At 46.6% G+C, this 25,543-nt stretch overlaps 1 protein-coding gene and 1 non-coding gene across 2 annotated transcripts; one reads left to right on the top strand and one right to left on the bottom strand.

The window, feature by feature from the left end:
• Nucleotides 1-750: 750 nt before the first annotated feature.
• On the bottom strand, nucleotides 751-23,772 carry LOC129631411 (zinc finger protein 134). The gene is made up of 3 exons (XM_055552385.1): nucleotides 21,749-23,772; nucleotides 21,152-21,278; nucleotides 751-2,693 (listed from the first exon to the last, which is right to left on the bottom strand). The coding sequence occupies exons 1-3, from the start codon at nucleotides 22,154-22,156 to the stop codon at nucleotides 1,453-1,455; spliced, it is 1,776 nt and encodes a 591-aa protein (XP_055408360.1). The 5' UTR covers nucleotides 22,157-23,772; the 3' UTR covers nucleotides 751-1,452.
• LOC129632642 (U6 spliceosomal RNA) lies at nucleotides 11,246-11,352 on the top strand. Its single transcript, XR_008704630.1, has one exon. It is a non-coding gene; the product is annotated as a U6 spliceosomal RNA (small nuclear RNA).
• Nucleotides 23,773-25,543: the final 1,771 nt, after the last annotated feature.

Genomic DNA, 25,543 nt, shown 5'->3' with positions numbered 1-25,543 from the left:
AAGTATGGGCCTCTTGTTCCTAGGGAATCATTCAAAATGCCCAGAAAAAAAAAAGTCTTCCCTAGAATTCACCCTGAATTAGGTATACATTGGTACTACACACACCTGTCTCTCACAAACACCCCCATATATCACCACCCGAGGATGTCCACAAATTCTAGGTTCAACTGGACTACCTTCTCTCACTCTAGACTTAATATAGCTACACTTATTTCAGTGTTTCCTCTATGACACAGGATGATGGGGTGACTTTGCAGCAGGGCCAGGATTTAAGGCACTGGAGACTTGGGCATAGGGGCCTGCAGAAGCAGGGAGATGCCAGCTGGGGCCCAAGGCAGCGTAGTGGGTGTGAGAAGTAATCTTGGCCACCAGGGGAGAGGGGTCAGAACCCTTGATTCTGCAGGAGAGTTGGGTGTAGGCAGAGGGTGTGGAGCCATTAGGTGAGATGGTGGAAGCAAAGCACTCAAGCCATGCTACTCCAAAATACTTTGCAGATTGTTCCAACAACAGCACCCTCCTCAAGTTAATGTCTGGACCTTCTAATAACTCTGAAATCCAGATAAAATCAGGCCCACAAAGCCCTGAATTTTCACCTATTAAGCTTTTGTCAGCAATGAGAAGTGTTCTTTGCCAACCTGCTGTTCCACGTGAGGCACCCGAAGTTGAAAGCCCCTACAAACACTGTTTACCTCCTCAGTTTGGCAGAGCCTAATAGTTTCCAAACCACTCCAATAAAAAGAACCTCCATGGTTAAAGGTGGTTTAAATAATAAGGTATTTATTATCACACAAACCAGAGCAACATGAGGCAAATAATTATCCAGGTTGGGTGACTTGGAGCTGGAAAAATGTTACAAGTATCACATGAGAGTGAAACCAACAATGTCCATGAAGAAAGTAAACCTTCTCTGTTACCAGAACACAGCTCAGATCCTCTTGGCTAAAGATGGGTCATGCCCACACCTTTGCCAGTCAGAGGGGAGCAAACAAGGACCCCCATTTAACTCAGGTTTCCATTTACTTATTTATGGCCACATGGCTTGTGGGATTTTATTTCCTCAACAAATGATTGAACCCGGGCCCTCAGAAGGAGATAGAGTTCTAACCATTGGACCACCAGGGAATTCTGGAACTCGGGTTTCTTACAATTCCCTCCAGGGACTAGAGAGAGACTACAAAGTTCTGCCTCCCCTGAGGATATTAGGGTAACTAAGCTGGTAGAGTTGAGATGTTTTCAGCCACAGGCATCGATACTAAAAAATTCAGCAAGGAACCCGAGCAGGTCTGAAAGTGCAACATAGCTTCTGAAAGCTTCCCCTGTACATGGGATTCATAAACTATCTCTCAACTGTCAGTGTCTAGATATACACAGTTCAACACATGATTTGACGTCTCCCTCTCTACAGGAAGTCACAGAGCTCTTCCCGTGAGTCCTGCTCTGTGAAAAGCACTCCTAAAGCCTTCCTGCAGCATGAACTTTCTGGTGCCTAATGAGGTGGGAGCTTAAGCTATATGATTTCCCACACTCACTGCATTCATATGGCCTCTCTCCAGTGTGAACTTTTTGGTGCCGAACAAGGTGGGAGGTTCTGATGAAATCTTTCCCACATTTGCTGCACACAAAAGGCCTTTCACCTGTGTGAACTCTCTGGTGTGCAATAAAGTCAGAGCTTCGACTAAAGAATTTCCCACATTCAGTGCACTCGAAAGGCCTTGCCTCAGTATGAATTCTCTGGTGTTTAATGAGGGTGTATTTGTGGCCAAAGGATTTTCCACAGTCACTGCAAACATAAGGATTTTCTCCAGTATGGATACTCTCATGCTGAACAAGTGTGGATTTGTGTCTGAAGACTTTCCCACAATCATTGCACTTGTAAGGCCTTGCTCCATTGTGAACTCTCTGGTGTACAATTAGGTTGGAGTGATGGCTAAAGTATTTGCCACACTCACCACACTTATAAGGCATCTCTCCGGTGTGAACTCTTTTGTGCTGAGTAAGGTTGTCTTTGCGGCTAAAGGCTTTTCCACATTCACTGCACTCGTAAGGCTTTTCTCCTGTATGGATTCTCTGGTGCTGGACAAGGGTGGCTTTGCGGCTGAAAGCTTTCCCACATTCACTGCACTCATAAGGCTTTTCTCCAGTGTGGATTCTCTGGTGCTGAACAAGCGTGTCCTTGCGGCTGAAAGCTTTCCCACATTCGATGCACTTGTAATGCATCTGTCCAATGTGCAAAGCCAGCCCACTCTCAGGACTCCGTGTCTTCCTCTTGCTGTGGGTAGCCTTTTGCTGGTGACTACCCAAACTGGCCTGGAATTTCTTCTGCTCCTCCTGATATGCAAACGGCTTCTCTGACAGCAGAGGTTCTTCACAAGCTCTATAGTTCGTAACAAATGATGTCTTGCCTTTGTCAGCTCTTAGGAGTTGCTCTACATCGTACAGCTTCCGATGCTGGTCGAAGTTTGCACTGAACCAGAACTGCCTCCCACACGCCCCACATGTGTAAGGTTTCAGTCCATGGCGTGTTTCTTTGTGTTCGTCCAGGTGCAAAACGTCTTTCAAGATAGGGCCACATAGGTTACAAGGATGAGCCATCTGAGTCCATGCATCTGCCTTGGAAGCATGAACGTGTGGCACTGCTGCAGAAACGCTCTGCTCAGAAGCTGCCTCCTCCTTGTCCACTCCATGCCGACAACCTGAAAGCAGAAAATCGCCACTGAACAGCATGTTGACTTCAGTGGGAGTGGACACCCTCATCACAAATATGTCCCCAGCATAGCCAGGACTGAGTCCAGAGTTGTTGCCAGGACAATAGATTTAGGGTCAGGTAAAGAAAGCTGCTGTGCAGTAATGGACACTATGGGTCACAGGATAGGGAAGGCTTCACAACAGCAAAGACATAGGGATGGGTGTGGCTCAGGGAGATGAGGCAGGCAAGATCTCCCACTCACAACAAGCAAATGACTTTCAGAAGGGCCTTGGCACGACTGAGAGGGGACCACTGTCCAGAAATATATGTCTAGGCCCAGAAAATCTGACCTAAAATAAGTAATTGGTATTCAAAAACTATTCTAAGGATATGCTTATGTCTCAAGACACATGAACACTGTCCAAAAGAGAAAAGTACCACAGAGGAAGCAGTAGAGAACACTGGTGAGTGGGGTGGGCAGCCCTGGGCCACAGATCAGAATAGAAATGACAAGTAAAGTGTCCAGAATGGGGAGGAAAAGAGAAATAAGGTATGGCCTGTAGCCTGGGCACCAAAGAGTAGTGGGCACAGGACAGGTTTCTAGTGCTATGTGAACCCATCCTTGAAGTTACATTCCTTCCAGGCTCCCACCCACCAGGACCTGTCCAAGCTCCTTCTGTTGTGACTTGAGTTATTACCTCTCAGAGCTGAGTCACAACCTCTCAGTTCTACAGAGGATCTAGAACACACTAGTCACAGAGGAAAGACAGGGCAAGTGAGAAGGAAAGCACTGGCCAGGGGAGTCCACCCATGGGTGAGAAAAAGAAAACTAAATATTACAAAATGAATGTCTTAAAGCAACAACCCAGTGGGCCCCATAAGCAGTGACTGACTGTACTTCATGACAGAGGTATGCCCAAAGGAATGACAATTAAAGGAAGTGAACATAATCTGGAGCACATGAACGTGAAAGTCGCTCAGTCGCGTCCAACTCTTTGCAACCCCATGGACTATACAATCCGTGGAATTCTCCAAGCCGGAGTAGTGAAATGGATAGCTGTTCCCTTCTCCAAGGGATCTTCCCCACCCAGGGATCGAACCTAGGACTCCCATATTGCAGGTGGATTCTTTACTAGCTGAGCCACCAGGGAAGCACAGAGGTGCCCTAAATGAAAACAGAGCCACCCACCCAGGAAGAAGCCAGGTGGGGTAGTATCCACTAGGTTGACCACAAGACTCTCAACCTTCCCGGCAATTCTGGGGCAACAGAAGCTGGGAAGCAATAGGGAATTCCCTGGCGGTCAAGTGGTTAGAAGTCCACAGTTTCAGTGCCAGAGGGTGCAGGTTAGCACAGGGAATGCAGAAGGCAGTATACACAGTCGAGCCCTGGCACCCAGACGATCTATGTGAGGAGTGCCCCCGGTCCAGTTACAGCAAGGAAATCACAACTTCTAGGGGGAAAAGGGGAAGGGGAGAACATGTCAAACTGGGTGATGCAAGGCCTTACCCAGGAAAACCGTAAGAGCAAAGCACAGAAGGCACTGCACCATGATATGAGTGTCTCAGAGCCTTATCAAGAAGCCCCCATTGCTCCCTGAAAAAATACACAGATCGCAAAGGTCAAGTGTTCCTGCATGAAGTGGACAACTGAGTAAAAGGGCAGCCTCTCTCCCCAGGGTTCCTGGCCTATCTGCTATTCACTTTCCTCCCAGGCTCCCCAACTCAAAACAAGACAGCAGGCCCTTGGGTGACTGACACCTCCTCTCTCAGTTCCCATCAACCACCCTGTCCAGCCTAGAGCAAGTAAGCAGACAGGCACTGTATAGTCTGGGCCTGGCAAGAAGGGACCAACCCTTCACTGCCAGCTAGTTCCCATGGGATCCAGAGATGATGCCCCTCATACACAAATCTGAGCTTCGCATTCCTTCTAGAGCCCTCAGTACCAAAGCCCCCAGGCCGTGACTTCAGATTGCACCTCAAAGGGCATGTCACTCTTTAGACCACAATTCCATGTTACCTAAGAAGGCTTACAACACAAGTACCTCCCAGACGTAAACCTGCACACAGCATCCAGAGAATGCTTGGTCACTGCATCCAGGATCACCTCTGGCCCCGACTGCCATAGGTATATCCAAACACAGCTTTTAAATTCTTCCTTCCTAAATTCACCTTCAGCAGTCCAGAACCATGTGCAGATTATCAGATAAAGCCAGCCCTTTCCTACCTTGCTACAGCATGTTTGGGATACTATACCCTCATCAATCACAGGGTTCACACTTACACTAAGTTCTCATTCAAAGCCCACACCCACTGGCCTTCCACCGCAAGTACAGTGGCTCTGTCAGCTGACCCAGTTTCGCCCTGAACTAACCAATCAGCTTGACTGAAACTTGCCAGTGCCCACAAAGGTCACAAAAACCTGAGAAGCACAGGACAGGGGACTAAGCACTGACTTTGGTCTCACTTTCGCCTCATCTCCTTTACTGCTTTACCCCAGCATTCATCTCATGTCCACTTTCTCCCTAGAAAACCTCATCAAGTGCCACATCCTATTTTCCTTACTCACCATGGACACTAGTCTCCCTTTTCTTGCCTTGAAGGTAACTCTTACTTCCACTCCACTGTCCCCACCTCCTTTCCAGACCCTCATGACATAAAGGTTCTCTCTCTAAACCTGATACACGACTCTACCCTAGTCAGTTACTGGCTGTCATCTTGTGAATGTCTCCAACTTGAATCCCACCTCTGAACTCCATATCCATGGGTCCAGCTGTCCACTTGATACCTCAATTCAGATGTCTTTGGAACATCACAGATTCAACATGATCAAAACCTAACCCCTGATACTACCTCTGAAAGTTACTCTCACCAGCAACTTAACAAATTCAGTTGAGGCTTTTTTCCCCCTTACATCTTCTCAGGCAAAAAAAAATTGTGGAATCATCCGTGACTCTTCCCCTTCTTTCTCATACCCTCCACATCAGAAAATCTGGTTGGTTCTACTTTAAAAAACAAAACAAAGCAAAACCAAACCCACCAGAATCCAAGCACTTGTCTCTCATCTCTGTAGTCACCACTCTGGCCCAGCCATCATCAACAGTCCCCTTTCCTATACCCCCATAGTCTTTTCTTCACTGTACAGCCAGAGATATCCTGTTAAGGACAAAATTGGATCACTCTCTTCTCTGTTCCAAACTTTTCCTAGCTCCCACCACTTTCAAAATAGAAGCCCAGCTCCAAAGGTTCCCAGTCCAGAGCTGAATCCTGTCCCCTGTTTTCTGATCACCAAACATAATGGAGACCTTAAGTTCCCTGAACACAACCTGTTCAGTCTTAAGTGATGTATCTGCACAGGCTGGTTCCCATGCCTGGGACACTGTTCCACACTTCACCCCATTGCTTGCGGGAAATGGAAACCCTTTCACATAATTCCAGACCAGTTTTCAGAGCACAAGACCTTTGGGGACACAAGGGTCTCCAAACCCAATGGCAGGCAGAAGGGTAGGTTAAAATTCCCAAGACCCCACTATTTGCCATATAGGTCACCAAGAACATGGAGGGGTGGGCTAGGCTGACAGGACTGGCACACTTTGCACTCATTTATGTGGGGGTAATAATCACTTCTGCCACTACAGCAACCTGGTAGGAAGAAGGATCTGGGAATGCTAGTTTACTCCAGTGGGGTCTCACAAACTTAATTGTTTGCCTCATCCCTGCTCTGCCCTTTGGTGAGAATGATTTCAGGTTGTCTAACTTTAGATATTCAGACCTTAGTGCTGCCTCCTACCAGCTATGTGACCATAACCCAAGCTCTCTGTATTCTCATGTATAAAGCAGGGATAATGACGATATCCACCTAATAGGGCTGTTTGTATCAGATGTGTTCTTGCTGCTGCTGCTAAGTCGCTTCAGTCATGTCTGACTCTGTGCGACCCCATGGACTGCAGCCTACCAGGCTCCTCCATCCATGGGATTCTCCAGGCAAGAGTACTGGAGTGGGGTGCCATTGCCTTCTCCCTCAGATGTGTTAGTACACACCAATTTAGTAGACATCAACCTTGGAATTAACTTTTACTGCATATGCTTAACAGTTTTGCATATTTTTGGTGCAAATGAAGTAATAGGTTCTGAGTTTTTAAAACCTTTAATTTATCACTGTCTACTTAAGTATACTTGCCAAGTATACACTAGGTCCTCTCACCAAACCAATCTGCCAGGTATACATCGGTGAGCATGCTGTTGGCTCTTCAACTCTTATCACCTGAGGAGCTGGGGAACTGATGTACCAGTGCCCTGAAATAGGGTGAGGCTGATCCACTAGCCTGGCTGACTTCTCCCTTGTGCCACCGAGGGGCATGCTGAGTCCACAGGGTGGCAAATTTATAGCACCTCACACCTTGCTCTCCAACTCAGGTCAGGTCCTAACACCCTATGGCCCTCTCCTTCTGTTTACACCAGCCAGAACCCGTTCCAAGACTTCTCCTTTCTGGAGGAAATCTCAGGGATGCCCCCCTCTTCTTCCCTGTACTCTAATCTCTCACCTCAGGGACCACATAAAGTAACATCCTTAACATTCTCCCCCTAAATCTCATCGCCAGGCTTTGACCTGAGGCCTCATTCCTCAGAGTTCTCCAGCCTAGCTTGCTCTGCATAACTTTGGGCCAGCATAACCAGATGCCCCTGTGACGCCTCCACTGTGAGACACTATGGATTTATCATGTCCCTGTCCCTGCCATGTTCTGATCTCCCCCCACGAAAGGTACTCCCTGTTCCAATCTACCCATTTTGATTCTTTCAGATGTTCAGGAGAAAAACAAAACAAAACTTGGGTAGTCTTTCACACTCTTTTTTCACTTAGTCATATTTGACACAGCAAAAAATCTTAGTTCTATCTTTAAAATCTCTCCAGAATTTAATGACTTATCCACTCCCAACCCTTCCTGCCACTGTTCTGGAACAGCCTCCACAACATTACTGTAGTTTATAGTCTCCTTACCGGTGTGCCTGCCTCCATCCTCATCACCTCTATCCCACCCTAGTTTGTCTTCCCCTAAGCTTTGGCATACTTTTAAAAACTTCTGATCAGATCATATCCCTGCATGGCTGAGGACGTTGTACTTGTACTCGCCTCACCCTGCCATTCCAGGAACGACTACTACTCACCCCCTCTGCTCCCCGAGGATGTGAACACTCACGTTCCCCGAAAGCTCCCGGCTCAGTCGCAGTCCCAAGCCTTTGCTCCTGCTAGTCCCTGGGCGGGTAACACTCTCCCACGCCCCAACACAAAAGCCGTCAGAAATGGTGGCTCCATCCACAAACGCCCCAGACCCTAGATCACAAAGACGTCAACAAACACCACTCATTCAGGGTCCTACGATTCTGAGGTGGGGGTCGCGACGCGCCAAGATCCGGGGAACGCAGCACCCACCTACACGGGTCCAGTGCTGCCGCCGCCATCAGTCAGGACCACAGAGTCCGGAGGGATCTCACGTCGGAACCGCGCACCGCTGTCGATTGGCTGGTGGGGGAAGCCTCGCGAGAGTTGCCACCGCCGAGCCTCTTTGTAGCGAGAATAGGGTCTCCTCCCGCGCCTTCTCGCTTTCTGTCACCTCTAAACTGGACCACAGATCCCGAGATTCTACTCAAGACAGGTCGACCTAGGATCGATAAGATGTCCGCCCCGAGAAAGATGCCGGAAGTCCCTCCCAGACGACCTCGCACGTACAGAAACACCGTTTAGCTGTGCCGCTCTGTGGCGCAGAGGCATCTGGTTAATGTAGTTTCCGCTGAGACAACCGTTGCAGCAATTCGCAGACGCCCTTGCGGCCTTGGCTAAGGCCGATTGTTATCACAAGGGGCGCTGGGGCGTCGCGGCTCCGAGGATGGGGAGAGGCTTCACTCTTTAGAAGCCTGCACACAGCTACCATGTAGGGATACCTACCATCTGTAGGGATGGAAGAAACGTTTAGAAATGTCTTCTCAGATATTCCCCAAAGCTGTAAATTCAGTTCAGTTCAGTCGCTCAGTCATGTCCGACTCTTTGCGACCCCATGAATCACAGCAGGCCAGACCTCCCTGTCCATCACCACCAACTCCCCGAGTTCACTCAAACTCATGTCCATCGAGTTAGTGATGCCATCCAACCATCTCATCCTCTGTCTTCCCCTTCTCCTCTTGCCCCAAATCCCTCCCAGCATTAGGGTCTTTTCCAATGAGTCAACTCGTCGCATGAGGTGGCCAAATTATTGGAGTTTCAGCTTTAGCATCAGTCCTTCCAATGAACACCCAGGACTGACCTCCTTTAGGATGGACTGGTTGGATCTCCTTGCAGTCCAAAGGACTCTCAAAAGTCTTCTCCAACGCCACAGTTCAAAAGCATCCATTCTTCTGCGCTCAGCTTTCTTCACAGTCCAACTCTCACATCCATACATGACCACTGGAAAAACCATAGCCTTGACTAGATGGACCTTTGTTGGCAAAGTAATGTCTCTGCTTTTGAATATGCTATCTAGGTTAGTCATAACTTTCCTTCCAAGGAGTAAGCGTCTTTTAATTTCATGGCCTCAATCACCATCTGCAGTGATTTTGGAGCCCCGAAAAATAAACTCTGACATTTTTTCCATTGCTTCCCCATCTATTTCCCATGAAGTGATGGGACCAGATGCCATGATCTTCGTTTTCTGAATGTTGAGCTTGAAGCCAACTTTTTCACTCTCCTCTTTCACTTTCATCAAGAGGCCCTTTAGTTCCTCTTCACTTTCTGCCATAAGGGTGGTGTCATCTGCATATCTGAGGTTATTGATATTTCTCCCAGCAACCTTGATTCCAGAGTGTACTTCTTGCAGCCCAACGTTTCTCATGATGTACTCTGCATATAAGTTAAATAAGCAGGGTGACAATATACAGCCTTGACGTACTCGTTTCCCAACTTGGAACCAGTCTGTTGTTCCATGTCCAGTTCTAACTGTTGCTTCCTGACCTGCATACAGGTTTCTCAAGAGGCAGGTCAGATGGTCTGGTATTCCCATCTCTTTCAGAATTTTCCACAGTTTATTGTGATCCACACAGTCAAAGGCTTTGGCATAGTCAATAAAGCAGAAATAGATTTTTTCTGGAACTCTCTTGCTTTTTTGATGATCCAGCCAAATGTCACTCTGAGTCCAGTCACACTCCATTCATATTTCCTTTTTTCAAAAACACTTACAGATGGAAGCCTTAAGTGGTTTTTGTGAGTTTCAGCTGTGTTAGGGATAAGAGAGACTTATCACTGAAGGCTCAGATGATGGTTAGCATTTTTTTAAAAAATAAAGTATCTTTTAAATAAAAAGTATGCCAATACTTTAAATAAAGCAGTCCTTTTTTTTTTTTAATTATTATAGTGCTATTGCACACAATAGGCTACAGTATAAACATAACTTTTATTTTAGCTGGGAGACCAAAAAATTGTGACTTTCTTCCACTTCTCCGAATGTGAGAAATCTTTTAACCAAAGCTCCAGCCTCATTCAACACCGAAGAGTTCACACAGGAGCAAGGCCTTATGAGTGCATGGAATGTGGGAAATCCTTTAGAAAAAGGTTTAGATTCACTCTACATCGGAGAATTCACACTATAGAAAAACCTTATCAATACAGTTGAATGTGGAAAATCATTTAGCCAAAACTACAACCTCATTCAGCACCGTAAACTTCACATTAGATGAAGGCCTCAAGAGTACAGCCAACATGAGAAAGCCTTCAGTTAACAATCTGCTCTGACTGAACACCAAAATCTCAATTCAGACCTTAAGTTTTGAGAATTCTGCTTATGTGGAAAAAAAAGCTTTCTGCATGACAAAATCTACATGAGGTAATGGCCTTTGATCTTCAAGGAATGTGCTCTCTGCTCAGTGTGATAGCTCTAGAGAGCCTCTATGAGGATACATCTGCCATGGGTTCCAGGTATGTGAGGAATCTTCAGGAGCTGTGTTTTATATTTTACCTACTCAGGACCCTTGCCATAATTAAGTCACTGCCAGGTTTTATGGCATAAATCATCTCACCTTTGCCACCAGACAGATCCTCATAGTGTATCAGTCACTACAGCATCCTCAGAGAAGATACATGTCTGTCTATCTACAAAGCCAGCAGTAAAGAGGAAGGGGTAACAGGTGGAGGCAGAAAAGTTGGGTGAAGCCAGGAACTAAAAGTCAGAGTTAAAATGACAAGTTGGCCAAGTATAAACAATGAGGGAAAAGATGTAAACGAGGTGTGGTACCCAGCAATGGCTCCAAAACACTAGTCTAAACAGGTTCCTGGTAAGATGTGAACTCTGATGTCATGTTCTCACCCCACCTAGCCCAGGCCTCTGTATTCCATCTTGCCATGGTAGGACTGATATCCATTCTGTGAGACATCCAGGTCTCCCCTGCAACCCATGCTGAGCAACTACATGGAACCTAGAAAACTAAAGTCCTGAGGGAAAGGCAAGACAGGTAAATGGCCAGTACCAGCTCAGAGAAACTTATCACATGACCGATCACAGAAAAGAAAACTAAATGTTACAAAATAACCTCAGATGAGTGCTCGCTTCGGCAGCACATATACTAAAATTGGAACGATACAGAGAAGATTAGCATGGCCCCTGCGCAAGGATGACATGCAAATTCGTGAAGCGTTCCATATTTTCAAATGCTCGTTGGAAACGTGAGAAAAAAAAAAAAAAAAAAAAAAAAGAACCTCAGATGAAGGTATCAGGAAAATAGCTCATTGTGCACCTAAGTAGTGCCCACCTCAGTGATGGCAATTCTCAGCACAGGCAACTATGAAAGAACTGTGAGAAGAAGGGAGCCAAACCAAGCAATCATGCGTCTGCAAAGTGATCCAACCACGGAAAGGACAAACAAGATGGGATCCATTAGGCTTCCTACTAGGCTTCAGGACAGCAGGTATTGACGCTCCAAGGAGAGAAAAGGGTAGAGCAAACAACTCAGCCCTGGCAACAATAGTATCTACCCAAGGAACTAGGGGAAAAAAGTAATCGCCATGGTTTGAATGCAGGAAGGGCAGAGCAGCCTCTAAGGAAAAGCAGAAAGGCAAAGTCTAGCCCAGGTCACAGGGGGTGATTGTGCAGGCCTTACCCAGTGAGGATATAAGTGCAAAGACCTGCAGCATCACGTCACGGTACTGGTGCCTCTGAGCCTCATTAAGGAGGCTCCATTCCTCCCAGGAAAATACACAGCCACGTCCTCCAGAGTCACATTGCCCTCTCATGATGGGGACAGATGAAACTGCCGGTCCTCTCTCCTGAGGATCCACAATCCATCCCACACACATCTACTGCACACCCAGGTTTCTCTTGGGCTCTCCACTTCAGATGAGATACCAGAACCTGAAGCCACCGGTACTGCCCTCCACTCCTGGTTCCACTCATCACTGTGCCCCGCCCTCAACAACTACACACAGGAAGGCAAAGAGATGCAATCAGAGAGATGCTCAGAGACAGAACTGCAGGACTCAATCCCTTCCTGTCAGGGCTTCCCTGGAGGCTCAGCCGGTAAAGAATCCCCCTACAATGCAGGAGACCCAGGTCTGATCCCTGGGTTAGGAACATTGCCTAGATAGGGAAATGGTAACCTTCTCCAATATTCTTGCCTGGAAAATCCCATGGACAGAGGAGCCTGGCAGGCTACAGACCATGGGGTTGCAAAGAGTCAGACATGACTGAGCAACTAAACATCCCTTCCTGCCAGGCAATTCCCATGGGATCTTCCATATCATGCCTCACAACACCCATTACCCTTATATATCCTAGGGCCCAAGAGCCATCAATTCATGCTTCCTACCTCCACATGTACCTCTCTCACATCTCCAGACCCCCACAGCTGCATCCCTGCAGCCACTGCCAACTCCTTGTCCCACACCACAGTCATCTCCCTGGACTCACCCCAGAGAATAGGGCAAAACCAAACAGTATCCAGTTCTACCCATGACCTCTCATGAATCCCAACACCATTTGAAAACCTCTTACCTGTCCCTAATTCTCACTTTAACATTAGTCATACTGAATCATATGTGAATTTTAGATACCGATAACTCTCTACCTAGATAGCATATTCGAAAGCAGAGACATTACTTTGCCAACAAAGGTCCATCTAGTCAAGGCTATGGTTTTTCCAGTAGTCATGTATGGATGTGAGAGTTGGACTGTGAAGAAAGCTGAGCGCCGAAGAATCGATGCTTTTGAACTGTGGTGTTGGAGAAGACTCTTGAGAGTTCCTTGGACTGCAAGGAGACCAAACCAGCCCGTTCTGAAGGAGATCAGCCCTGGGATTTCTTTGGAAGGAATGATGCTAAAGCTGAAACTCCAGTACTTTGGCCACCTCATGCCAAGAGTTGACTCACTGGAAAAGACTCTGATGCTGGGAGGGATTGGGGGCAGGAGGAGAAGGGGACGACAGAGGATGAGATGGCTGGATGGCATCACCGACTCGATGGACGTGAATTTGAGTGAACTCCGGGAGTTGGTGATGGACAGGGAGGCCTGGTGTGCTGCAGTTCACGGGGTCGCAAAGAGTCGGACACGACTGAGCGACTGAACTGAACTGAACTCTCTACCAGGCTTACCAGGTGGTTCAGTGGTAAAGAATCCACCTGCCAAGCATGAGACACAGGTTCAATCCTTTGTTGAAGAGACCCTGGAGTAGAAAATAGCAACTGCCCCAGTACACCTGCCTGGAAAATCCATGGACAGAGGAGCCTGGAGGGCATGGGGTTGCAAAGAGTCAGAAGCAATTGAGTTCACACACACATGCTGAACTGCACCCCAGATTCCCAGACTTCTCTGTCCAGCTGCCTACCTGAGGCCACCACTCATTTGTTCTCTGGAAAAAAAAAAAAAATCTCAGAATGGAAACCCAGCCAAAAACAAAAACTCCTCATATCTCCAAGGAAAATCACTCTTACTACTGAACATCTCATCTCAAAGTTAGTGAAGCTTCCAGGCTTTCAGTCACAAGACCAAAGCTTTACCATCAACCCTGACTCTTAGCTTTCTCTCTCTCACCCTCAAAATCAGAAAATCTGGGCAGCCTATCTCAAATAATGAATCCAGAATCCAACCACTTATTCCACCTCCACAGCCACTACTCTGGTCCATGACCATGCATCAAGACTTCTGCAGTAGCCTCCTCCCTGGTCAGCCTTCCTCCTCCCAGTCTGTTTTCCACTCTGTAACCAGATGAAGCCTGGAAGTAAGGTTATCGCCCTCCTCTGTTCCAAATCTGTGTTACTTCCACAGCAGATGCCCAACTTCACAGGCAACCACATTACAAGACTGACTCCTCTCCCCCTGCTCTCTGTTCCTAAAAGAAAGATCTGTGCCCTGTTCCCAGCTGTGGCCACCCAACCAAGCACTTTAACATGCTGGTAGGTGTTCCCGAGATAGTCTTCTACACCTTTTCCCATTGGTGGCAGAAAGAGCAATTCCTCCAGAAAATCCTTTGGCCTGAACTCAGAATGAGTGAGTCTAGATGATTTCTCCCAGGTCCCCAGACCCAAGGGCTTGGAAAATGGCAGGCGAAGAGTCCTAGGACACCACAGTCTCAGGTTCTATGAGTGAGATCCAAACCAGTGAGGGCCTGGGATACCCTCCACTTCTCTGTGTAGGTTCCATTAAGTGATTCTTCAGCCATGGGGATCTGTGAGTAGAAGCAAGCCATAGAGGTGCATTCCAAGGGGTTCAAACCTCCCCTATCTCTCTCACCAACCCTGGAGACCAGATAACCTCGGGTTAAAAGACTAAACTCTGTGCTTCAGTCAGCAGAGCTGCCTCTTTGCAGCTATGCTGGACAAGGACTCACCCTCCCTGCACCTCACTGCCCACATCACTCCCATTTCAGTCTGTTCTCTGAGTAGCTCTTGGAAAACTTGCAAAATCCTAAATCAGACTGTGTCTTTCTTCTCTTCACAACTCTCCATGGCTCAATGGGTTCTCAGAAGTGAAAGTGAAATTGTTAACTGCTCAGTCCTGTACAACTCTTTGTGACCCCATAGACTGTAGCCTGCCAGGCTCCCCCTCCATGGAATTCTCCAGGCAAGAATACTAGAGTGGGTTGCCATTCCCTTATCTGATGAATCTTTCCCACCCAGGGATTGAACCCAGGTCTCCCACATTGCAGGCGGATTCCTTACTGTCTGAGCCCACAAAACTCTCAGCTTGACAGTCTAGGCAAGACTCCACCTCACACTTTCTGCTCTAGGCAGATACAAGACAGATCCCAGTTTTTTCTAATTCTCCCGCCACAGTCCAACCTCCAAGCCTCTGCGCCTGTGGGTCCCTTTCCCACTAGCCATCACAGTCCATCAGACACAGCCCATCAGTCCATCCCATGCCTCATAGTCCGTTAGTCCACACACAACCACCTCACGTCCTGGACCCCACTTCTTGGGCTGCGGGCACATGAGCAGGCGCCTTGGACTAAAGAGGAACTGAAGAGCCTCTTGATGAAAGTGAAAGAGGAGAGTGAAAAAGCTGGCTTAAAACTCAACATTCAAAAAACTAAGATCATGGTGTCCAGTCCCATTACTTCATGGCAAACAGATGGGGAAACAATGGAAACAGTGAAAGACTTTACTTTCTTGGGCTCCAAAATCACTGCGGGCAGGGACTGCAGCCATAAAATTAAAAGACCCTTGCTCTCTGGAAGAAAAGCTATGACAAACCTAGACAGCATATTAAAAAGCAGACATTATTTTGCCAAGAAAGGTCCACATAGTCAAAGCTATGGTTTTTCCAATAGTCAGGTATGGATGTGAGTTGCATCACAAAGAAGGCTGAGAGCTGAAGAATGGATGCTTTTGAACTGTGGTGTTGGCGAAGTCTCTTGAGAGTCCCTTGGACTGCAAAATCAAAGCAGTCAATCCTAAAGGAAATCAACCCTGACTATGCATTGCAAAGACTGTTGCTGAAGCTGAAGTGCCAATATTTTGGCCACCTGATGTGAAAAGCCTACTCATTGGAAAAGACCCTGATGCTGGGAAAGATAGAAGGCAGGAGGAGAAGGGGACGACAGAGGATGAGATGGTTGGATGCCATCACTGACTCAATGGATGTAAGTTTGAGCAAGCTCCAGGAGATGGTGAAGGGCAGGGAAGCCTGGCATTGCAGTCCATGGGGTCGCAAAGATTTGGACATGACTGAGTGACTGTACAACAAGAAAACACTAGAAATAACTCAAATATCAATAAAATCGATGAATGAACAGTCAATTATACATGGAAGAGAAAAGTACTGAAAAATAAGAATGTTCCTGTAAGGAACATTTAATGAATTAATGAACAATTAATTTACATTTAATGAACAATTCATTCATTAAATGAACATTTAATGAACGATTAATGAATCACAAAGTAACTATATAGGATCAATGAAATCAGAAAAAGATGTAAACATTTCATGATCAATCATAAAATTCTAAAAATACAATCTATTGTAAAGGAATGTACATAAATGGTTGTCTGTACAGCCAGGGCGAGTCAGGAGACTATAAAACAGCATGAGGAAAATATGCAGGTGACAGGTATACTCATTATCATAATAATGGTTTCACAAGTGCATACAGGTAAAAACTTCTCAAACTGTACACTCTGAATATGTACAAGTTATTCCATACCTTTACAGAGGTTTAAAAACTGGTTCCATAATAAAAATCCAAATAAAAATCTAAATGCCCGATTCTTCAGAAAATGACTCCACTATCTCGATTCTCAAGACTTGAGGTGCCATCTCTTCTCAGTGGCAGGAAATATTGGCAAACAATGAAGGTCATCTCCCACTGAGTCAAGAGGACTGCTGACTGGATCACAAAACCACATGTCTGGACACAGTATGTCTCCACCCTGCTTCTGTTGCCTGTATAGCAATGGCCTTGAGGTGAACAGCTCAGAAAGCCTAGAAGACTCCCCCCAACCCCTTATTTTGTCTGCCAATGACTTCACAACATAAACATACCTGGAGGTCCTGAGATTTCTGGACATACTCATCCTGTTGTCACTCAGTACAACATTTGTGGCTGTATCTTTAGAAGAGGTATCTTCTTCCACACAGCTTGCTGCAGTCTCCTCCCCTCTCTAGTAACCAATGTTTCCATACCAACTGTGGTCTCCCCTGCCCCTGCAGTCTTACAACCATGGACACTAGCCTACAGAATTCTTGGTATCAGGGTACATGGCTCCTTTGTAGGAGAACTGGGGTTAAGATTCCCCTCAGCAGAGCTTGACATTGTGCATTATCCCCTTTAAGTAAGGAAAAACAAATGCATGTTGTCTCCAGTAATAGAATCCACAGACCTCTGGCATCCAGGCAGAAAATTATAATACAAAGTAGCCTTTCCTAGGAGGCCTTGGCAGCAGTGCAAACTACTACAAAGCAAGAATGCCATATTCGGCCATCTCGGGCACCTTAAGTTTGGATCTCCACTACAAAAGTAATTTATCCCTCAGGTTGACAGTCCTATTGTGCTTTCAAACTATTCCACACAGTGAAGAGCATTTCCAAGACTAAGGTGCTTAAACAATAAGGCCTTTATTATTATACAGATCAGAGTAACATGCAATAGGCAATTTCTGGTTCAGTGACTTGAAAGCCGGAAAACTCCATCACAAGCACTACCTGAGACCAACTGTGTCCCTATAAAAGCTAGTTCTCTGCAAGGACTCAGATAGCAGTCTTTGAGCCCACACACGGTCAGGTCCAGGCCCTAACTTGTCAGAAAAAAGGGAATGAAGACTCCTTAAGGGCTGACGATAGTCATAATTTCCTCTAACACATGGGAGAGTACAGAGGCCAGTTGCTCTGAACACACCAGGGTGGTGACTGATGCCAACCATCAGGACATGCCAGATGCTAGAGGTGAGATGGTTTCTGGCAAAGAAACTGGCAGTGAACCTGGCAGGTTACACGTGCTTCCCACACAACTGTGAAATTTACAGTGAATCAATCTCCAGTCTGTGGACATCCCAATACGAGATTTAACTTAGGTGGATGGTTCCTCACAGACACTTACCTCCACCACATCTATACTAAGGAAGGAAAAAGCATACATTCAATGTGTATACAAGGCCTTTTCCCAGTGTGAATTCTTTGGTGTTGACTGACATTAGATTTGCAGCTGAAGGATTTCCTACATTCACTGCACATGAGCTCTCCTGTGTCAAAGGAGACTAGAGTGCTGAGTAAAAGATTTCCTACATTCACTGCACTTATAAAGCCTTGCTCCAGTATGCACGGTTTGGTGTCGAATGAGATGGGTTTTGCGGCTAAAGGATTTTCCACATTCACTGCATTCATAAGGCTTTTCTCCAGTGTGAACCCTTTGGTGTTGAATGAGGGCAGATTTCTGACTAAAGAATTTCCCACCTCCACTGCACTCATAAGGCTTTTCTCCAGTGTGAACTCTTTGGTGTTGAACAAGGAGAGATTTCTCACTAAAAGATTTTCCACATTCAAGTCATTCATAAGGTCTAACCAGTGTGAACTCTCCAGTGTCAAATGAGATGGGTTTTACAGATAAATGATTTCCCACATTCACCACACTCATAAGGCCTTGCTCCAGTGTGAGCTCTTTTGTGTCGAAGGAGGCCAGAACTTTGGTTAAACATCTTCCCACATTCACTGCATTTATAAGGCCTTTCATTAGTGTGAACTCTCTGGCGTTTAATGAGGATGGATTTCTGGATAGTCCCACATTCACTGCACTCATAGGCCTTTCTCCAGTATGAACTCTTTGGTGTGGAATGAGATGAGATTTCTGGCCAAATGATCTCCCACAGTCACTGCACTCATAAGGCTTTGCTCTGGTGTGAGCTCTCCAGTGTCAAATGAGGTGGGTTTTACGGCTAAAGAATTTCCCACATTCACTGCACTCATTAGGCCTCTCTCCAATGTGACTTTGATGGTGCTGAACAAATTTGTATCTGCATTTGTCACACTCATCAAGACCCTCTCCAGTGCAAACTCTCTGGTGGTGAAGTGTATGAGTGTTGCCGAAAACTTTCTTGTATTCAATCCACTTCAGATGACTTTCCCCATTGTTCAAGGCCTCCTCACACTCAATGCTGCTGGCTGGCTTCTCACCATTGAGAGTAGCCTGGTGCTGAGGAAGGCCCAAGGTAGCTAGGAAGTCCTTTCCACTCTCCTCACTAGGGATGGGCTGCCCTAACACATAGAATATGCAGCTCGTCACAATTGAGGCCCTGTTCATGTCCATTTTAAAGACTTTCTCTCCACTGCCATGCTCTTGGTACTGGTGAAGGTTTGGGTTCAACCAGAAGCCTTTGGACCACCCACCAAAGTATGGTGTCTGCCCAGGATACGCTGCCTGAAACTCAGTCAGCTACAAAATATCTTTCAAGACAGGGATACATTTCTCACAGAGATGAATCTTCCGGGTGGATGGACCTGACTGAGAAGTCCTGACCTGTGACTCTCCTACAGAAAGGCTCTGCTCAGAAGGTATCACCTCATCCTCCTCCATTTCACACCAACAACTTGAAAGCAGAGTAACACTAATAATGTGCATGTGAGCTTCAGTGGGAAATGGAAGTCCCACAAAAAGGCATGTCACACACATACATTCAAGCCAGAAAATGAAGCCATGTAAGTGTTTTCAGGATGAGGTACTGATTTGAAGGGAGGGCTGCTCTGCAGTGACATGCCTCCAAAGATCACAGAAGGGACACTTTCCAGAACAAAGGGCATAAATATGAATGCCACATGAGGAGGAGAGGCAGGATCAATGACTCACTCCTCTGCCAACAACCTTCAGCAAGATCTTGTCAGCTGAGAACATGTCCATTCTACGAAGAAGGATGGCAGTGTCCAGGCCCATGGAAATACAACTGGAACTGAGCAACTGGGTTCAAGGACTATTTAAGAATATGCACACACCTCATTTTACAGACATACCTCATTATCACCGCACTTTGCTCTATTGCCCTTTGTAGATACATTTTTTTGCCAATTGGAGATCTGTAGCAATGCTAAGTTCAGCAAGTCTGTGGGTGCCAATTTCCCTACAGCATTTGCTCACTTCGTGTCTCTGTGTCATATTCTGGTAATTCTCACAATTTTTCAAACTATTTCAATATTATTATAGTTGTTATGATGCTCTGTGAATCAATGATCTTTGATGTGACAACTATGAGTCACGGAAGGCTCAAACAATGGTTAGGATTTTTTGGATAAAAGTACTTTTTAATTAAGGTAGGTATATTGTTTTTTAGACATAATTTTATTGCACACAATATACTAAAGGATGGTATAACTTCTATATGCACTGGGAAACAAAAAATAATGTGTGATTCACTTTATTGCAGTGATCTGGAAACGAATCCACAATATCTCTGAAATATGTCTATTAAGTGTAAGTCACTGTGGGAGAACTACAGAGGGTGCAGTGGAGACAAAAGTGATGCATGCAGATCAGAAAGGCAGGGACAGTCAGAAACTGAAATGACCAATCAAGAAAGTGTCAAGTATGCAGAAGAAAGTGTTGAGATGATCTGTGTCCAGTGTCACTTGCAACAAAACACTGGTGGACACACAGTAGGTTCCTAGTATGATTTAAACACAATCTCATTTTCATGCCCTCACCTCCTTTGACATTCACTAGGGCCAGGCCTTCTTTGAGATCATCTTGCCCTGTTCATACTGTAAAGCAATCAGGGCTCCCCCAACATTCCCCATTTCTGTAACTACATGAGACCTGAATGAAACATGTCCTTAGGGAAAGACAGGAAATGTCAGCACTGGTCCAGAGCAACTCAAGAAACAAGAGACCACAGGAGAGGAAAGAATATTACAACAAAATCTCAAAACAGGGTCTTTCAAGAAAAACCTCCATATAGATAGTGACCATAACAAGGTCTAGAATTCCTGATATAGACAGTCACAAGGAAGTCTTAAAATTAAAAGTTCTCATCATAAGGGAAAAAAAAAAATGCAAATCTGTATGGTGATGGATGTTAACCAGACTTGCTGTTGAGAGCGTTCTGCAGTATATACAAACATCAAATCTTTATGTAATATACCTGAAACTAATATGCCCTATGTCAGTTGTATCTTAATTTAAAAAAAAAAAAGGAAAAGAGAAGAATCTGGGTCACAGGGTGTCATAGATATGGATAGTCATCCAGCCAAGGGGAAGGCAGGAAATGCGAGCTCTATTAGGCTGACTGCCAGACTGACTACCAGACACTTCCCTGCATGCCTCGGGGTAGCAGATGTTGGGGCTGCTTCAGGAGCACAGTGCTTGGGGCAGTGCACACAGCTCAGCACTGGCAGCCACAGCACATATGCCAGGAAGGGGGGAAGGTAGCAGAGACCATGGTCCAGCTGTGGAATGGACAGAGCTGTCTCCTGGAGAGAGGGAAAGATGGGAAAAGACAGAGGTCAGTTGAGGACACTGGGAGGAATATGAAGGCCTTACCCAGGGACGTTGTAAGTGCAAAGTTCTCCAGCATCACATCACAATACAGGAACCTCTGTGTCTCATTAAGGAGCCTCCACTCATCCTGGGAGAAGTAAATGGCCACATCTTCAAAGGTCACACAGGCCTGCCATGATGGGGACAATTCGTTCCATGATCAGCTTCTTTCACAGGACCCCAAGTTCATCCACCCACCAATCAAACCCTGCTCACCCACCTCCCTATTTCCCCATCTCAGAGGAGATACCAGGCCTGGTGGCTCTGATGTGCACATTCTTCTCATGGTCCCTTTGATTACTTTGTCCACCCACAGCAACAGGCAGGTGGGCAGACAGATGATCCCTAAGCTCTGGGCCTGGCATGCAGGGACTTCTCAGCTTCCAGAAATGAAAGTATTTTAACTCCAAACTTCCCACTAACAGGTGGGGTCCCTCCACCTGTCACCCTCTCCCAGGAGCCATCAGTCAGTCACAAGATCCCACCCACAGCCACCTCACCGTTCTGGCCCCCGGCGCCTGAGCTGCCGGCACGTGAACACTTGGGGCTTTAGTGTCTGGTGGGGTGAGGGCGGTGCGGGCCCCGAGTACCAGCGTTTACCTGAGGCGGGCCTCTCGGCGCCGCCGCCGCCATCGGACTCTGTGGGCGGAGCGGGACCAGGAGCGACAGGAGAGGCGGGGGGACGCGGGAAGAGCGGTTCCTCTCCTGGGCCTCGGGTGGCAAGAGTCTGCCCTCGGACTGTCTCGATCTGCACTCGCCGCTCCGGAACCTGAGACTGGGCGATAGCACCCAGGAGCCTACAAAACGACCGCCACCTGGAAAGTGCCGGAAGTCCCGCCCCAACGCGATGCTCACATAGGAAGTGCACTTCTCCTGAGTTCTGATTGGCTTAACGCCGAAGGCGCTCGGGGCAGAATGCTCTGGGCAATGTAGTTCTCCCGGCTCTATGCCTGACCTAGGAGCGCAGCTTACCAGGACCTCCAGGTAAACTCTCAAGGTGACGGCCATAAGTGCAAAGAAGATTCCAGAACCCTGAGATAAAGGTTTGGGACATCAGCCTTTCTCTTTAAACAGTCTTGAAGATATGGAGTCCTGCTGGGAAAAAGACTTCTGAAAGGCACATATATCTGGAAGGCTGTGATCCAAGGCCGTTTTTGCTAAATATAAATAAGCCCAGTGTCCGGAACCAGAGGGAGCACACAGCTCTTCTTTAAAATATGTGCTTGAAATGAATTCTAAATAGGCAAAAGATGTGCTTATGTGTACAGAGCAAAGAACAACAACGCAACACCTGATGGAAAACAACAAAACCAGAGTAATCTGGGGGAAAATATCTCGTGTTCACAGAGACAGTGGTATGATTTGTTCCAAATTCCTAAGCAACCTTCTTGCTAACACCAGTGGACATAGAATCTGTGTGATACTATACGCCTCAAGGATTTAAATCTATTCAAACTTAAATAAATAAAAGTGTGGAAAGAACAACCAAAAAAAAAAAAAAAAATTGGGGTCATCAGAATCTGATCTCTTTGATGAGAAGTGATTACTGTCATGGTGTGGGTTGGAAAAGAATTTCCAAACAGGAGACAGAATGAGCGGGAAATAAAGTTGATTAGAATGTGAGACTGTTAAAACAGCGGGCCAGCTCAAGGGAAAACTGACGTTGAACAGGGGTTCTTAGTCCACTTTTATGTCCAGGGTACAAGGAGTGGGATAGGGGTCTTGCAGGTCATTTGCTGATTGGGTGAGGCGTGTATATGTGGGGGAAGAATAGGGCAAATACCTTCTCTTTATGGGGTAGGAGGTGAGACAGGTTATACTGTTTTGTTAACAGTTACAACATGGGGGAGGGAAGGACGATAAGGCTCTGGTTTTTCCATTCCTGCAATCCAAGACCCTCCTTGGTTTTATCTCCTCTTTCGTTCTTGGGTCAAAACAATTATCATTCCTACTGTTACTGCAAAGATTGCATCTGCATGGGGAGTGGAGATGATTCCAGAAAACGTTGTGAAATACAAGTCACTGAAAGCTGTTAATGTAGTTTTTTCCAAAATAGTGGCTGGATAGCTCTGGCAACATATCTGCAGAGGATTAAAAAACAAAAGTTAAGATCTCAAAGAAAACTGAACAGGACAAGAATAGACAGTTATCTGAGCAGAGGCTATGTGGAAATTTTTGCCACTCAGGATTTTGTCTTAGAAATTTGATTATTTTTTCATTCTTTAAAACATTAATACTTTGAAGTACAGTTTTAAGACCTTTAAAGTAGCCTTTAAACAGTAAAAACTTAAAATGGATAGGAATCTGGGGTCATGTTCATTCGATTCTTTAAAAAAGAAGTAAACGTTTAATAAAAAATTAAATGTTCAATGAGTATCTACTGATTTTCAAGCTCTATTGTAGTTTTGTATTTACAAAAAGGTTTTGCCACATTCCACACAGCCGTAAAGCCTTTCTCCAGTGTGAACTCCCAAGTGGTCTCTGAGATGGGAGTTTGGCTAACAGATTTACCCTATTCACTACCCTACAAATAAGGTCTTTCCCAGTGTGTACTGCCTAGAGCTGAACACCTGAGCACTTGCTGTAAAAGCTTCCTTACATTTGCTAGACTTGTAAAGCCTTTTCCCCGTGCAGACTCTAATATGATGATAAAGAATGTCTTTGTGGCCAGAAAGAAGTGACCTGATTAGGCGCTTCTTATTCTTAGGACACAGATGGGGGTGAGGTAGGGTGAGGACATGGAGAACCCTGAATTACATGAAGAGGGTCTCTCAACACGGTGACTGCCATCCCAGGTGTGCATTGAGTGGGATCCTTAAGGGGAGGAGGAAAAGTACAGGATCCAAGCACGTTTGTTATTCACCATCGTTGACCTTCAGACATATTGCGGTCAAGTTGAGGTGGGATGACATTTGCGTTTGAGCCTTCCTGGGGCCAGACACCACATTCTTGAAGCTGTGATGGAGTGTACAGACCCAGCAACAGACAATGACCGCCATCTGTGTGATGCCGGACGTTCTGCCCCAAGCCTATGGTCCAGACACTCCGGATTACCCAGAGTTCCCACTGCTCTATAGGCTTTGGCAAGGGGCGCGCTGCGTCAGTCACAGGGAACAAGTGTAAACCGGCCCCACTACGGACAATGGGCATGAGTTTGAGAAACTCCGGGAGACAGTGAAGGACAGGGAAACCTGGCGTGCTGCAGTCGGTGGGGATGCAAAGAGTCAGACACCACTGAGCGATGACAATAGGGACAATGGGAAGTGGCGCTGCCAACTTCCGGGAGCAGAGGAAGAACTTCAGTTCAGTTCAGTCGCTCAGTCGTGTCCGACTGTTTGCAACCCCATGAATCACAGCAAGCCAGGCCTCCCTGTCCATCACCAACTCCCAGAGTTCACTCAGACTCATGTCCATCGAGTTGGTGATGCCATCCAGCCATCTCATCCTCTGTCATCCCCTTCTCCTCCTGCCCCCAATCCCTCCTAGCATCAGGGTCTTTTCCAATGAGTCAACTCTTCGCATGAGGTGGCCAAAGTATTGGAGCTTCAGCATCAGTCCTTCCAATGAACACCCAGGACTCATCTCCTTTAGGAGGAAGAACTTAACTCCTTTTAAAAGAGGCCAAAGGCTGATTTCTGGGAATCTTGTCTGTAGATCACCAGAATGTTGAGAAAGAAATCACTTCAGCCTCCATCAAGTGCAGCTACTTCTGTTTGGGACTAAAAATAACTGCTTGCCTGCACAGGTAGGGTAAGCCTCACAGAGCAGGAAGGGCACAGCCCTTAGCAGGTAGCTGTTGCTGTGCTTCATTACTCTGCGCCCTGCTACTAGGCAACAGGTCTTGCTCAGCCATTGCCCAGTGCCTCAGTGGGCCCCGCCCACAAGCAACCAACTGTCAATGAGCAACCTGGTAGTTGTCCTGCTCAGCTATTGGTCAGCACCTCAGTGGGCCCTGCCCACAGGTAACTGTCAATGAGGGACCACTGGGGAAATGATTCAGTCAAAGGTCCATGATGTGGTGGTCATTAAGTGGAGAGTGAGGTAAGAAGCAGATTCAGACCTTCTCCTGGAGGCCCTCCAGCTCACCCACCTTGGGCCAGTGGGTGAGCTGGAGAGCCCAGGGAACAGACTGAGCTCTACATCCTGAGAGCACCAGAGCCCTTACTAAGGCCCTCCACTAGCCGTGGCCCAGCCCTTGAAGCAGCGGTGAGCCTCTCCCCCATCCCTTTCTCTGTGGCCTAATAGCAGTGACTGTCTGTGTGAGTTGCCGTCTGTGAGACCTGGTCTTCCACTTTGGGCAGCCTGAGGAGACAGAGAGCCAGTTGGGTTGGATGCCTGTCTACCTCAGGGATGACAGCTGGGCAGGATATGGAAACCTGGTGCTGAAGGAGCTGC

This window comes from Bubalus kerabau, chromosome 17 (genome assembly GCF_029407905.1).
Source record: "Bubalus kerabau isolate K-KA32 ecotype Philippines breed swamp buffalo chromosome 17, PCC_UOA_SB_1v2, whole genome shotgun sequence".
Taxonomy (NCBI): domain Eukaryota; kingdom Metazoa; phylum Chordata; class Mammalia; order Artiodactyla; family Bovidae; genus Bubalus; species Bubalus kerabau.
This window is presented reverse-complemented; position numbering and strand designations above follow the sequence as displayed.